Source organism: Apium graveolens, chromosome 10 (genome assembly GCF_009905375.1).
Source record: "Apium graveolens cultivar Ventura chromosome 10, ASM990537v1, whole genome shotgun sequence".
NCBI lineage: Eukaryota > Viridiplantae > Streptophyta > Magnoliopsida > Apiales > Apiaceae > Apium > Apium graveolens.
The window spans coordinates 127,985,289-128,000,197 of NC_133656.1; the positions used below are offsets into that span (position 1 = coordinate 127,985,289).

Genomic DNA, 14,909 nt, shown 5'->3' on the forward strand with positions numbered 1-14,909 from the left:
ATCCTTGAAGGTTTAACATGAGTAATGTCAGAGGTTTCCTTTTCTTTATCTTCTGATATCAAGCCAACTTGAGCTATGTCAAAGGTTGCTTGCTTCACTGTAATATCAGATTTTACTAAATCCTGATTTTGAACAACATGAGCTATGTCAGAGGTTGTTTGAATATTCTTTTTCTTCAAAATCAGACTAGTATCTTCATCAGATTTTGTTTCCAGATCCATGATTGGCATATATACCTTTACAGGTTCATCAATTTTTGTTTGCCCTTGAATTTAGGATCTACCTCCACTTGTGATTTGGCTTTGGTTGCCTCAAAATTTGTCTTCTCCTTAATCACAATTCCCTTAGGCTTTGGAAGTTTCTTTTCAACAATAAAAGCTTTAGACTTGGATTTGACATTTTCTTCTTTAAGTCTGGCTTCTTCTTCCTTTAGACTTTCAAAGTCCATTCCTGGATTTTCTTTGAGAAATAGTCTTTTTGAAATTTCTTCATCCAGCTTCTGTAACTTAGGGTCTTGATAGTAAACTGTTGTTTCCTTCCCCTTAAGGTTCAATATCTGCATAAACTTCTGTGATTCTTGACTTTCACCCTGTATAGGAAAATCAGGCTTTGTCGGAACTTGTTTACCAGAACTTATTCTTCTATCAGCATCAGAGCTTGATCTCTGTGTAGAAGTTTCAGCTTTCCTAGATGAAGAACCTTGACCTTGACCATGACCTCTACCCTTTTCAGAGTTCCCCTGGTCATCATTTCCATCATCCTTACCCTTCAGTGGTTGAATAGATTTGCATTTGGACTTAATCACTTTCTCCCCCTTTTTGGCATCAGCAGAAGAAGTGAGACAAGCAATTCCACTGAGAATTGGATCTCATTGAGTTGAGTTTGCTGAGAAGCTTGATTCTTTAGAATTTCAGAAATCTGATCTTGTTGCTTCTCCTGAGTCTTTTCAATATACCCAATTCGGTCAAAGGCTGGCTTAAAAAATTTGTTCTTTTCCAATTTTACATTCATATCTTGTTGGATCAGTGATTCTTGAATTTTGTTCACCTTGTCATGAATTATTGAGTGTTGACCTTGAAGGTGCCTGGTACTCAATGCAATAACTCTAAGCCGTGCCTTGAAATCATCATTTATCAGCATTTCATCAGCTTTGGCCAGGTGCTCAGCAAGTATGTTCTGAGTTGGAACAAAATCAACTGTGTTCCACTCCTTAGTCCACTCCTTTCCTCTTGGAGTTTCACTCCAAGGTACTGGTGCATCCTCTCTAATAAACTTCTTGATTAGATCAGCTTTGGATAGAGCTTGTTGAGGTGCATGTCCAGATGGACCAACTGCATCAGCATCTACATTTGTAGCAGCTTCACCAGTAATTTCAGCATTGTCAGCATCAGAACTTACAGAGCCTGCAGTATCAACATCCTTTGATAGAATAACAATATGTGAGGCTATAGAGGTTTCAACATCATCCTCTAAATTCTGATCTGTAACTAAGTTCTGATCAACATCCAAATTTTGATGCCCACCTAATATCTGATCTTCAGCATCTAGATTCAGAATTGGTGTTATTGGAATATCTGCATTGAAATCAGCATCTAGAAGTGGTGTTGTTGGTGGAATAACTTGAGTGGGTGGAGCTTCCAAGTACAGAACATCAGGTACAACCAAGTTGTGAATATCTATTTCATCACTTGTACCTGGATCTTCAGCATGTACTGGATCATTAATAGGAGACACAGGAGGTGTAGGCACTTTCTCTGGAATATCCTCTTGTTCTTGAATAGGAGACTTGTGAGATGATTCAGCAGTGGGAAGTAATTCAATTACTATAGGTTATGTTGGGATCAGAGATTCCTGACCCCCTTCCTTAGCTGCTGTTTTCAGGATTTCTTCAGAGTGTGATGATTCACTTACAGCCCTCCCGGCTCTTTGCTTTTTAAGTCTCTTTGCTGAAGTAGAGACTTTGGGAGCTTCATCATCAAAATTTAGCTTTCTAAGCCTTTTGAGGGGCCTAGAACTCCCAGTTTCAGTATCTTTCTGAGAATAGATCTTCTCAGCTTCTACAACAACAGGTTCTGATATTGGAACCTGTTCCTCAGTATCTGACTCATCTCTCAGAGTAATTCTCCTTCTCTTCTGCTGAGACTGAGGCACAAACTGTGTCCTCTTGGGTTTCGAAGATGAAGGCTTCACTGGATGTGCTGAAGGTTGTGGTTGTGTTTGAGGTTGGTGAGAGATGGTATGTTCTGATGGATGTTGTGTTGGTTGTGATGAGTTGGTGGGTTGAACATCAGGATAGACAGTTGTATAAGTGTGTGGATCAGTATTTACCAAGATTTGTTTTACTGATTGAGGAATTTGTAAGGGTCTCAGCACTTGTTTCTTATTATCAGCATTTAACAAATCATTAAAGGCCCTTTTTGCAAGCTTAAAAGGTGAAATTGAATCAGTGGCTAGTTGGGGTTCATCAGTACAACAAAAAGTATATATAAGTTGACAGAATCTAGCAAAATAGACTACATTCCTATCTTCTGTCATCCTAACCCCTATGAAACCTAGCACAGCACTTGCAAAATCAAAATGAGTTTGATTGATAAGGGCATACCGATTTCCTGACTCATGATGGGAATAACATCAAAGTTGGAGCATTTATTAGCAAATGCCTTGGTGATACAATCAAAGAAAAAGCTCTATTCCTTTCGGATATGTGATCTTTTCAATTGACCTAGCTTTCCCAAGCTTTGCTCATAGCCCAGACTGGCCATAGGCTGCTGTAAAACAGGATCATCCACTGTTGAGAATGTACAGTCTTCAAGTAAATGGAGAGCTTTACGAACAGCCGATTTAGTAACCACATGCTCGACATCTCCTGATGTGAAAACTATGCTTGGAGTACCAGCAGCACCACCATCATCATATAGCCCAGTTCGCCAAAACGTCAGCACTTGTTTGCTTGAAATAGATTGAGGTTGGGTCAAAGCGTACCCAATCTCACTATTAGCTAAGAAATCTTACACAAAGTGCCGATCTGATGGAGCTTCAGCCTTATTCAAGATTGCAGCATAGTTATTTGGTACAAACTTGGCTCCATCAACAATTAAATCCTTGGGCGCCATCAGAAATAAGTGAGAAGTTAGAGTGCCTGAAAGGTGTTTGAGAAAATGTCTGTAAAGAAAACCGTCAGAAAATATGAGAGGGTAAGAAAAAGAGAGAGAGTAAATAGAATAAAAATGTAAATAAAAGATTTGAAAATATTTTATCTCTTTTACTTAGACACCCCACGTGACAACAGTTATGGAGAAATGGAACAGACGTTACACTTGTCAGGCATGCAGCAGTTAAAACAAAAGTTAATGGGCACGGGAAATAAGTAATGATTACTATGCACATTCAGTTTTTCTAAAAAAAACTGTTCCCACGAAACAAATGATTATGACTGCTTTATCTCACGTAATCCAATATTCTGATAAAATATAACAGTTCAAGTATTGACTTAGAAATAAATCAAGTAAAGAAATACTGCCACGTAAGCATCAGAACTTGATTATTATCAGAATTTAAAAGTCATCAGAATATGGCTTCTTTACCCAAAAAGTGAATGTTTATTTCTGTAATTCTTCACACAAATACTGATATGGTTTCCTCAGAACTTAATCATCAGAACTTCCATCAGAACTTGTCCTCGGAATTTATGCAATTGACACTGAAACTGTTCATCTAAAACAACATTGATCACCATAGTAATTTTCATCATTCATATGGAGTGTAAGTGTGTGCATTAAGCTAAATATCAGACAAAGAGTAAAGTCTGATTCACTTCAGTACATCTTAGAAATAAGGCATAACTAAGAACTTTGCTCAAAATCTATCATTAGTCTGAAGTCTACTATAGAATGAGTTCATGCATAAGTTCACCTCAACTGTTTTGTGCTCATTTTATCTTTTGGAATTCCTTTTTACAGTGGCTTCTCAGTGTAAGTGAGTCACGACTGCTTATCAGAATTTATGCTGTTAGCAGAGTATTTCTCCAGTAATCAGAGAATGTGAAAAGTCACCAAGAAAATTTTATTTTGTTTTTCTAATGCATATTACTTAATACCGGCAATGCACTTGGGTCTTCCCTTTCACAAATATTTTTCTCAAGATCTCAAATGAGTACCTGATTTTTATTTCTTTTTCTTTTCTATTGCTTTTGATAAGTGAGGCTTATCAGCACTTAGTACACCCATAAGCTTTAGAAACATCAGAACTTAATAGATAAGAAGCACCATTCTAGTTTTTGACTTAGTAATAAGATACACAAAGTAAACCTAACTAAGCTCAATATCAGAATTTGCTTGTGCCAAAAGATTTCCACATAAACAATTACTTCAAACATGGGATATTTAGTATATTAGAGATTACTATGTCAGTATCTAGCACAGTTATCCTCATTGGATTGAATAGTCATAGAAACATTCATATCATTATCAGAGTTTAGAAATTCACATCAGACAACAATCAACATTTAGGTAAATTTCAATTTAAGCACAGATTACATAAAGACAGTAATATCTGTAAATACTAATCATAAAGTCTGATGTATCAAAACATAAACTAAACAGATTTAGAGAAAGAACCTGAAACCATTCCAAGTTCATTTACCAATCTTGTAAAAGTAGCTTCACATTGTGGTTTTGTGAAGATATCTGCTAGTTGTTGATCTGTTGGAACAAAATGCAATTCCACTGTACCTTCCATCACATGTTCCCTTATGAAATGGTACCTTATGCTGATGTGCTTTATCATTGAGTGTTGAACTGGATTACCTGTCATAGCAATAGCACTTTGATTATCACAGTAAATAGGGATTTAGAAAATTCTAACCCATAATCCAGTAACTGATTCTTCATCCAAAGAATTTGTGCACAACAGCTTCCTGCAGCAATGTACTCTGCCTCTGCAGTTGATGTGGAAATTGACTTTTGTTTCTTGCTAAACCAAGAAACTAATCTGCCTCCAAGAAATTGGAAGCTTCCACTTGTGCTTTTCCTGTCAATTTTGCACCCTGCAAAATCTGCATCTGAGTAACCTATTAGCTTAAAGTCTGATTCCCTAGGATACCACAATCCCAGATCAGCTGTACCCTTAAGGTACTTGAAAATTCTTTTCACAACTGTTAAGTGAGGTTCTCTTGGATCTGCTTGAAATATTGCACAAAGAAAGGTAGCATACATGATATCAGGTCTACTTGCAGTTAGATAGAGTAATGAGCCAATCATATCTCTGTAATCAGTAATATCTACTGATATACCAGTATCCTTATCCAATTTTGTTGCAGTGGCCATAGGAGTGGATGCATTTGAATAGTCTTGCATTCCAAATTTCTTCAACAAATTTCTGGTGTACTTAGATTGACAAATAAAAGTTCCTTCTTCATTCTGCTTGACTTGAAGGCCCAGAAAATAGCTAAGTTCTCCCATCATACTCATTTGATATCTTGACTGCATTAGCTTGTCAAACCTTTTACAAAGTCTGTCATTTGTAGAACCAAAAATGATATCATCAACATATATCTGCACCAAAAGTAAGTCCTTTCCATGGTTGAGATAGAATAAAGTTTTGTCAATAGTCCCTCTGTTAAATCCACTTTCCAGAAGAAATTGAGCTAATATCTCATACCATGCTCTTGGAGCTTGCTTAAGGCCATAAAGTGCTTTATCAAGTCTGTAGACATGATGAGGAAATTTTGAATCTACAAAACCTGGAGGTTGTTCAACATATACTTCTTCTTCTAATTTTCCATTAAGAAAAGCGCTTTTTACATCCATTTGAAAGACTGTAAACTTTTTGTGAGCAGCATAAGCCAAAAATATCCTTATGGCTTCCAATCTAGCAACTGGTGCAAATGTTTCATCATAATCCATTCCCTCCTGTTGAGAATATCCTTTTGCAACCATCCTTGCATTATTCCTTATAATTATGCCATCACTATCAGTTTTGTTTCTGAACACCCATTTCGTACTAACAGCAGATATGTTCTTTGGTCTTGGCACTAGGGTCCAGACTTTATTTTTTTCAAATTCATTTAACTCTTCCTGCATTACTTGCACCCAATCAGCATCTTGAAGAGCTTCTTCCACTTTCTTTGGTTCAGCTTGAGAAAGAAAAGAATGATAGAGACATTCATTTGATGTTGTTGTTCTAGTTCTTATACCTGCTTCAGGATCTCCAATAATCAAGTCAGGTGTATGTGCTTTAGTCCACTTCCTTGCAGATGGAAGATTATCTCTAGAACTGGATGCTCCCCCATGATCCATGCTGTCTCCATCAACATTTTCTGATGCTCCCCCTGAAATTATGCTCTCTGAGTTGGATCCTTCAGAATTTGAGTTTCTAGAATTATCAGAATTTGGCCCATCAGAACTTGATGAATCAAAATTTGAGTTTCCAGAATTATCAAAACTTGGCCCATCAGAACTTGATGAATCAGAACTTGAAGAGCCTGTTCTAGGTTCTGATGCTTCTTGAGATGTGGTTGTATCTTCAATATGCTCCCCCTGCACAGGTGCATTTTCCTTTGGCGTAGTTACCACAATTTCAATAACATCAGAGTTTAACCCATCAGAGTTTGCAGTATCAGGATTTAGACTGTCAGGATTTAGACTGTCAGGATTTAGACTATCAGGATTTAGACTGTCAGGATTTACAGAATCAGAATTTAAAACTTCATTCTCAAATCTTAGCTGATCATGATCATTGAAATCTTCAAGTCATTTAATCTTCTTATCATCAAAAGAGACATTGATAGATTCCATGACAACCCTTATTCTTAAATTGTAGACTGTGAAGGCTTTTGTGGAAAGTGGATATCCAACAAAAAATCCTTCATCAGCTTTTAGATCAAATTTGGATAGCTGTTCAGGATGAGTCTTAAGAACAAAACACTTGCATCCAAATACATGAAAATACTTCAGATTTGGCTTCTTTTTCTTCACCATCGCATATGGTGTCTTTCCATGCTTGTTGATAAGTGTTGCATTCTGAGGTAAACAAGCAGTCTACACAACTTCAGCCCAAAAATAGGTTGGTAACTTTGCTTCATCAAGCATAGTTCGTGCAGCTTCAATAAGAGTTCTATTCTTTCTTTCAACAACTCCATTTTGCTGTGGAGTTCCAGGAGCAGAAAAATTCTTGCTTGATTTCATGGTCTTTGCAGAACTCTTCCATAATCAAATTCTTAAACTCAGTGCCATTATCACTTCTTATGATTTTCACAGAGTCTTTAACCAATTTATCTATTTGTTTGACATGATCAATCAAAATAGATGAAGTTTCACTTTTTGTGTGCAAGAAATACACCCATGTGTATCTGGTGAACTCATCTACTATGACCATAGCATATTTCTTCTTTGCAATAGACATGACATTCACTGGACTAAATAGATCAACATGTAGTAGGTGATAAGGCTCAAGAATTGAAGATTCAGTCTTGCTCTTGAATGAAGATTTTCTTTGTTTTGCCTTTTGACAGGAATCACAAAGGCCATCAGGAGCAAATACTGATTTTGGCAGTCCTCTCACAAGATCTTTCTTGACTAGTTCATTTATATTGCTGAAATTTAAATGAGAGAGTTTCTTGTGCCAATCCCAGCTTTCTTCAATTGATGCTCTACTTAACAGACAGATTGCAGAACCATCAGAACTTGTTGAAAGCTTGGCTTTATAAATGTTATCATGCCTGTTTCCCTTTAGAACAACTTTGCCTGTAGATTTGCTTATAACTTCACAGTGTTCTTCAAAGAAATCCACATAATAACCTCTGTCACAGATTTGACTAACACTCAGCAGATTGTGTTTAAGTCCTGAGACTAGAGCTACTTTTTCAATGATGACATTCCCAAGATTGATATTGCCACATCCCAGTGTTTTTCCCATGTTACCATCTCCATAAGAAACACCTGGGCCAGCTTTCTCCACAAAGTCTGATAGCAGGGCTTTATTTCCAGTCATATGTCCTGAACATCCACTGTCCAGAACTAGGATGTTCTTCCTGTTGCCCTGCAATCACAAAGACCACTAATGATTAGTTTTAAGGACCCAGACTTGCTTGGATCTTTTGGCCTTATTAAGTTTGTTAACATTTGCAGCGGATTTAACATCAGAGTTTATATTAACATTTTTCTTATCAGCATTTACAGTATCAGACTTTGCATCAGAACTTACACTAGAAGGAACAATGCTGACTTTTTTTAAAGAAGGTTTTATTTGATAATAATCATAGTACAAACTATGATATTCCTTACAAGTATAAATGGAATGCCATAAACTACCACAATGAAAATAAGGATTTTGTGGCTTAAACCTAACACACTGACTCTTAACTCCTGAATTTGAAGGTAAGGAGTTTATGTTCTTATTTTTCCTGCAAAAAGAAGCCAGATGGTTAGAATTTCCACAGTTAAAACATTTCTTTCTAGGAGCATTAGGAACATGCTTATAATTATTGCTTTTATTCACATCTTCCTTTTCATTCCTATTTTTCCTAGGTGGCTTTACCTTGTTTACATCCTTAATCTCTTTCAGCTTATACTTAAGCTGCTTCTTTGTCATTAAGCCTATGTTAACTTCAGTTGGCTTATCCTGTTTTGGTTTGTCAGAAGTTAATTTCTCTTTAACTTCTGATTTATCAATATCAGACTTTACAGCTACAAACTTAACATGATTTACCTTTGGCTTTTGTTTTACAACTATAGGCTCAATTTCTACAGTTCCTTTATTATTCTTATCATCTCCATAACCGAAGCCCTCTTTCCAGTTTCCACTGCTTAACAAATTCTGAGTTGTTCTTCTAGAGTTAGTCCAAGTCCTGATAATCTCTCTTTTCTTTTCTAACTCAGTTTTTAGAGATTGATTCAATTTTAACACTTCATCTCTAACATAAAAAGCATCATCTCTTTCTTTCTGAGTTTGATGGAACATAACTAACTACTTTTCTAAATAGTCATTCCTTTTCTTAAAAGCCAAATTTTCAGAAGTTAACCTTTCACATGTTAAAGTTTGATCTCTATAACTAATGAACATGGTTTTAAGATATCTTCTCAACTCAGTAATATCATCAGTATGAAAATCATAAGTTGTTTGAGGTACCTTTAACTCAGCAGCTTCAGAACTGCTATCAGCATTTGCCATCAAAGCATAGTTCACCTCACTTTCAGAATCTGAAGTATCTGTCCATCTTTTCTTCTTTGTGACAAGTGCCTTTCCTTTGTCACCTTTTCCTTTCTTGCAGTCAGGAGATATGTGGTCTTTCTCACCACAATCGTAGCATTTAACATTTGAGTAATCTCCTATGTCAGACTTTCCAGCTTTGCCTTTAGATTTTCTGAATCCCTTCTTATCAGAACTTCCACTTTTCCTGGAAAACTTCTTTCCCCTTCTGAATTTCCTGTAAGCTATCTTTGTGATACCCTTCACCATAAGAGCACACAATTTCATCATCTCTTCATCAGCATCCATCTCAGATAGACTTTCAGTTTCTGAATCCTCATCACTATCAGAACTTGATGACTCAGTATCAGACTTTGTGATGAGAGCTTTTCCTTTGCCTTTCTTGGAGACAACCACTTTAGGGGATTCCTCCTCAGCCTTAAGAGCAACTGTCCTTGACTTTCTCCCATGCCTCTAGCTTCTTTGATCCATCTCAAGTTCATGAGTCTATAGCATACCATAAATTTCATCAAGAGTAGTTTCATCAAGAGCATAATTGTCTCTTATAGTTGTGGCCTTCAAATCCCAACTTTCAGGAAGAGCTAAAAGGAATTTAAGATTAGTATCTTCAAGATCATATTTCTTATCCACCAGTGACAGATCATTCAAGAGTTTGACAAATCTGTCATATAAACCAGTTAATGACTCATCAGGTTTTGAGTCAAAGTGCTCATACTCTTGAGTAGGTATAGTCCTCATGTTCTTCTTAATTGAATCAGTTCCCTGGCACCTTGTCTCCAAGGCATCCCATATCTCCTTTGCAGTCTTGCAGTTAATTACCCTGTTTGACATGACATTATCAATGTCACTATACAGCAGATGTCTTACCTTTGCATCCTTGGCAATAGATGAGATATCTTCAGCTGTATACTCACTTTTCTCCTTTGGTACAGTCTGTGATGGCTGATCTGCAACTACAACAGAGAGCTTGGTTGGCTTATGTGGTCCTTCATTAATTCTATCAAGGTATTCTGGATCTGTAGCTTCTAGAAACATAGACATCCTCACCTTCCATATGGGATACTCACAAGGTTTCAGTTTGGGAACCCTAATAGTCTCATATCGATTATGGATTTGAGTCTTTGGAGTTTCTTCAGTTTTGGTGGGCTTGGTTGGAGTTTGTGTTTCTTCAGACATGATTGTTTTTGGATCTTTACTGTGTGTATGTTAACAGATTGCTCTGATATCACTTGTTAGGTCACACACACTGTCAAAGGGGTTGAATACAGTGTCTAGTACAATCAAATCGAATTAGAACACAAGTATGAAACACAGAATAATCTTATTAATGAAACAGTATTACAATGGAACCGTTCTCTCTCAGTGATGAATAAATATCACGAGAGCTGCTAGGGTTAAAATGAATAATATCCTCGATTAAGATAACACTTATAGTGTAAACCCTATGCTGTGTTTATATAGACACACAATTACAAGATAATCTTCTAATTAATATCGAACATAAGTCTGCATCCTAAAATATATCAACTAGTTATCTTTTCTTCCAAGTATTCTACTCTTCATAGAATTCTTCTTCATGCATATCTCTTCTTGTTTTAGTCTCGATCTTCTTTCCTTTCAATCAGCCGCCTTCCTTATCTGAAAGTCTCCTTAAGTCCTGATATTATCTCCTGATAAATATCTTCTGATAACTTAAGTTCTGATATCTTAAGTTCTGACTTCAGTATAAGTACTGATTTCCAGTTAAGTCCTGATTTGTCCTGTTAGTTAAGATTTGAAAACTAAACACAAATCATCATTAGACATGACATCACAAATATATCTAACACTATGCCGCTGGCCACGATCACAACAAAGAAAATCAAAGACTTTGTCTTCAACTCCATAGTCTGCAGGTTCGATATTCCGTATAAACTCATATCAGATAATGGAAAGCAGTTTGATAGTAAAGAGCTAAGGAAGCTTTGTGAAGACTTGAACATCAAGAAAAATTTTATTGCAGTCTATCACCCGCAAAGCAATGGTCAGACAGAAGCCATAAACAAGATTATCAAACACACTTTAAAGGCTAAGCTGGAAGAAAAAAAGGGAGATTGGTCGGAGGAGATGCCCATGGTCCTTTGGTCTTACAACACAGCTCCTAGATCGACCACATGAGAGTCTCCATTTTTGCTGACTTATGGGTATGAGGCTATGGTTCCCGTGGAAGTAGGAGTTGGATCCCTGCGAAGGGACTTGTATGTTGAGGAAGATGCGGAAGTAAACCAAAGGCTCTACTTAGATTTGCGGGACGAAGCCAGAATGAACTCTCAATTGAAGCTTGCTGCATATCAGCGGAGAATTGCAAGGTATTTTATTAAGAAAGTGAAATCTGTGCCCTACAGGGTGGGAGATCTTGTGTTGCGAAAAGTCATGCCAAATACCAAAATAGCTCAACATGGGGTGCTTGGAGCTAACTGGGAGGGGCCATACAAGGTCAAGGCCATACTTTGGAAGGGAACTTATCCCTTGGAGGATTTGGATGGCAAGCTTATTCCCCGGGCTTGGAATCCAGAACATCTACGAAAGTATTATCAGTAGGGTGTGGCTTTGGCCCCCTCGTTTCTATGATTAATTCCTATGTAGTAGACTAGTAGCAAATAAATTCCTCCTAGCCTAGGGGGTAGTATACATGACTACGAACCTTGAAACTAGAAGAAGAATAAAATTTTCAAATTATTTCCCCACAGAGCATAGTAGCCGTGGGACTGGTGTAATTTTTACACTAGAGCGCATTATCAATAAAAGAAAAAAAGTTGATTCAAATTTCTTTGGTTGCTTGGCATATAAACTGTAAGAGAAAGTTAGGGCGCGCCCTAATAACAAAGTCCATAGTATAGTAAAAAGTTATTTGTGATACACTAACAGAAGATATCCATAACATGGTATGACAGTAAAATTTCATTATTGTACTAGGAGATATACCCTCTAAACCGGAAGTTGTAAAATCTACTATCTAAGAAAATATGTAAAAAAAACAGGGGCGCGCCTTATGGTAAGGCGCTCCCAGTTGAAAAATTGTTAATTCATGGTCAGGACGCGCCTCAAAATTTGATACACTTAGCAAATCTCGTCAAAGCAAAGAATAAAAGTGTATGGCTAAGGCAAAAAAAAAACCTAAACAAAACAAGGCGCGCCCTAAAGGTAGAGGCACATTGATAGTTTTACCCTTGAAAATAACGTTTACTTTTAAGGCAAGTCTCATCCATCAGGGCGCGCCATCAATTTGGTACTTAGAAGGATTTTACAGAAGATCTACTTGTTGAGAAAGATAAAGATAAATGAAACATTAAATAAAAGAATAGAAAAACATAGTCATACAACCTTGCACAACATCAAAAGAGGGATGGCTCCTCAAAGTATTAAGAAACTTAATTCAAATGCAGTTTAAACATAATGATAAATCAGGAAGCACCCTGAAATTCACCGGTTGGAGGAATAGATTCGAGAGGAATTGAGGGGTCGACTTCAGGCGCGTCCTTTTCAGGCTCGTCAGTAGGCGCGCCCTCAGCCTCCTCTAATCCAAGCTCAATCCTCTTTTCTCGAATCTCCTTGGAAAACTCCCTCTTGAATTCTGCCATTTCAGCTGCGGTTTCTTCACCAAACTTCTCAAAAGTGTATTCAGGGTCATTCACCACAAACCCAATTCTATATAAATGGAAACCATTGACAAAAGCATCATCTGTTATAGTCCTTCTTTCCTCCATCCAGCCATTTCTCTCCTGATCTTCAAGGTATTCAACCCTCGCCTTGACTTCATCCAATTCTTGATGGAGAGACTCAACTTTCTTGTTGGCTATTTCAAGCTGAGAGGTTGAGTTTGCTACCTCGCCCTTGAGGAAGGAGATTTCAGAATCTTTGGCTTTTATGTCCTTTGAGTGGAGGAAGTCCTTGTCCTTCAGGGTATTCTGCAAAATTTTATTGTCGCCCTGTAACCTCTCAAGGCGCGCCTTCTCTTCTAGAAGTTTGTCCACCACTTGGTTGGAGTGGATGAATAATTGGCAGGAATCTTTAATAGAAGCTCTGGGGCATCCTCCAAGCTCATGGTTTGCCACTGCTCCACCTCTTCATCTATAACATGAAGAGAGCCTATTGGGCCAAGACAATTCAAGGCAGCAGAAGATCCTGAAGGCGCGCCGTCCGTCCTTGGCCTTTTTGGCGCGTCTTGCCTTTCAGTTAGGTCAATCAATGACTTTTTGGGGACAGGAACAGGTTGGAAGACAGGAGCAGGAGCAGGGATGGAAGCTTGGGCCTTGGGGGCATCTTTCTTTGGCTTGGGCTTGGGCTTATCGCTTGGACGCGCCCCGAATGACTTAGGAATCCTTGGGGGAGCCATCTCTGCACAAAACATGAAAGATATTAGTAAAACCTGGAAACAAGGCGCACCTAATCATGGAGATGCGCCAAAACAAGGCTGCTAATAGAGGTTCCAGACATGAAATATACAAAGAAACGACTAGTAAAGATAAAAACAGATACAAAAGGCATAGTCTAAATGTGCAATCTATAAAATAACAGTTAAAAGGTATAAGGCGCCCTGGGAAAGAGCGCGCCCTAAATAAGGAATATTGAATCAATAATGATGAAATACGATATGCAATGTTGAAACTGGCAGGTAATGTTACCAATAAAGGGAACGCGCCCATTTTGCAGGACGCGCCATAAAGACCTAAAATAACCAAACCTGAAGGAATCTCGCTTTGAAAGGAGCTATCTTCCGCTTCCTCATCTTCTTCCTCAACTTCTTCATCACTGTCTAAATCGATAACACGAGAAATAGGGACACCTTTCTTAAATTTTATAAATTTACGTCTTACTCCCACTTGGTCAGAAAGGATTCCAACTCGCATCAGATTGGTCCGAGTGACCAATGTTTTTAGATTCCATCTCTCGGCGGCCACTCTAAGAAGGGCTTCTGCTCGCCTTTTAGGCGCGCCCTCGAGTGTTCTCACCACTGGTTTGTCTGAGTAAAAGCAATATTATGAGAGAGAAAATAAATACAAGCTAAGAAAAAAAAACAAAGAAGGCGCACCCTTACTTGGAGATGTGTTGAATCTAATTCTTAGCCTGGGAACATCGTACAGATAGAAGAAATTTTCCTTCCAGCCTTTCTCATGGCTGAGCTTTCCCGAAGAGAAGCCTTTTTTAGTATGTTGTTTTTCCGCGACAAGATAGAAGTATCCATGGTCAGACTTCCTTAGGCTGAAAAAGTAGCTCACTTCAGCCATTGAGGGTGGAGGAAAACCCAAATCTGTGTAGAGGATGAATAAGGCAAGGACGAATTTGTAGCTGTTAGGAGAAAGTTGGAGTGGAGCCACATCATAAAGTTCAATCACCTCTCTGAGGAAGGGGTGCAAGGGCGCGCTCACACCTAGTGAAACCAGCTTAGGGCTAGTTACCATTCTAGGGATCCTGAAATTTCTCCCATAATTGAAATATGGGGCCGCATCATGTTGAGAGGGTGCGCCCAAATACCTTCCATATCGTAGTCCTCCATGCGCCATTCTAGCTGCTCATCAGAACAGGCTGAGGGAAGGCTCACACAGAATAGCTTCCCATGTTCTTTCCTAAAACATTTCTTCACGGCTTCATTGCACGGCTCGAACTCGTCCCAGTCAAAGTCTAACTCACTATCAGAAACTTCCTAATGCTGGAAAGGGATT

The 14,909-nt window shown here is 38.0% G+C and overlaps 1 protein-coding gene across 1 annotated transcript; it reads left to right on the plus strand.

Annotated features, from left to right (window-relative positions):
• The first annotated feature begins 11,400 nt into the window (after positions 1 to 11,400).
• LOC141690972 (uncharacterized) lies at positions 11,401 to 11,787 on the plus strand. The gene has a single exon (XM_074495724.1). The coding sequence runs from the start codon at positions 11,401 to 11,403 to the stop codon at positions 11,785 to 11,787; it is 387 nt and encodes a 128-aa protein (XP_074351825.1).
• The last annotated feature ends 3,122 nt before the right edge of the window (positions 11,788 to 14,909 follow it).

Coding starts and splice junctions, on each gene's coding strand:
- LOC141690972 (XM_074495724.1), top strand. CDS start 11,401: ATGGTTCCCGTGGAAGTAGGAGTTGGATCCCTGCGAAGGGACTTGTAT.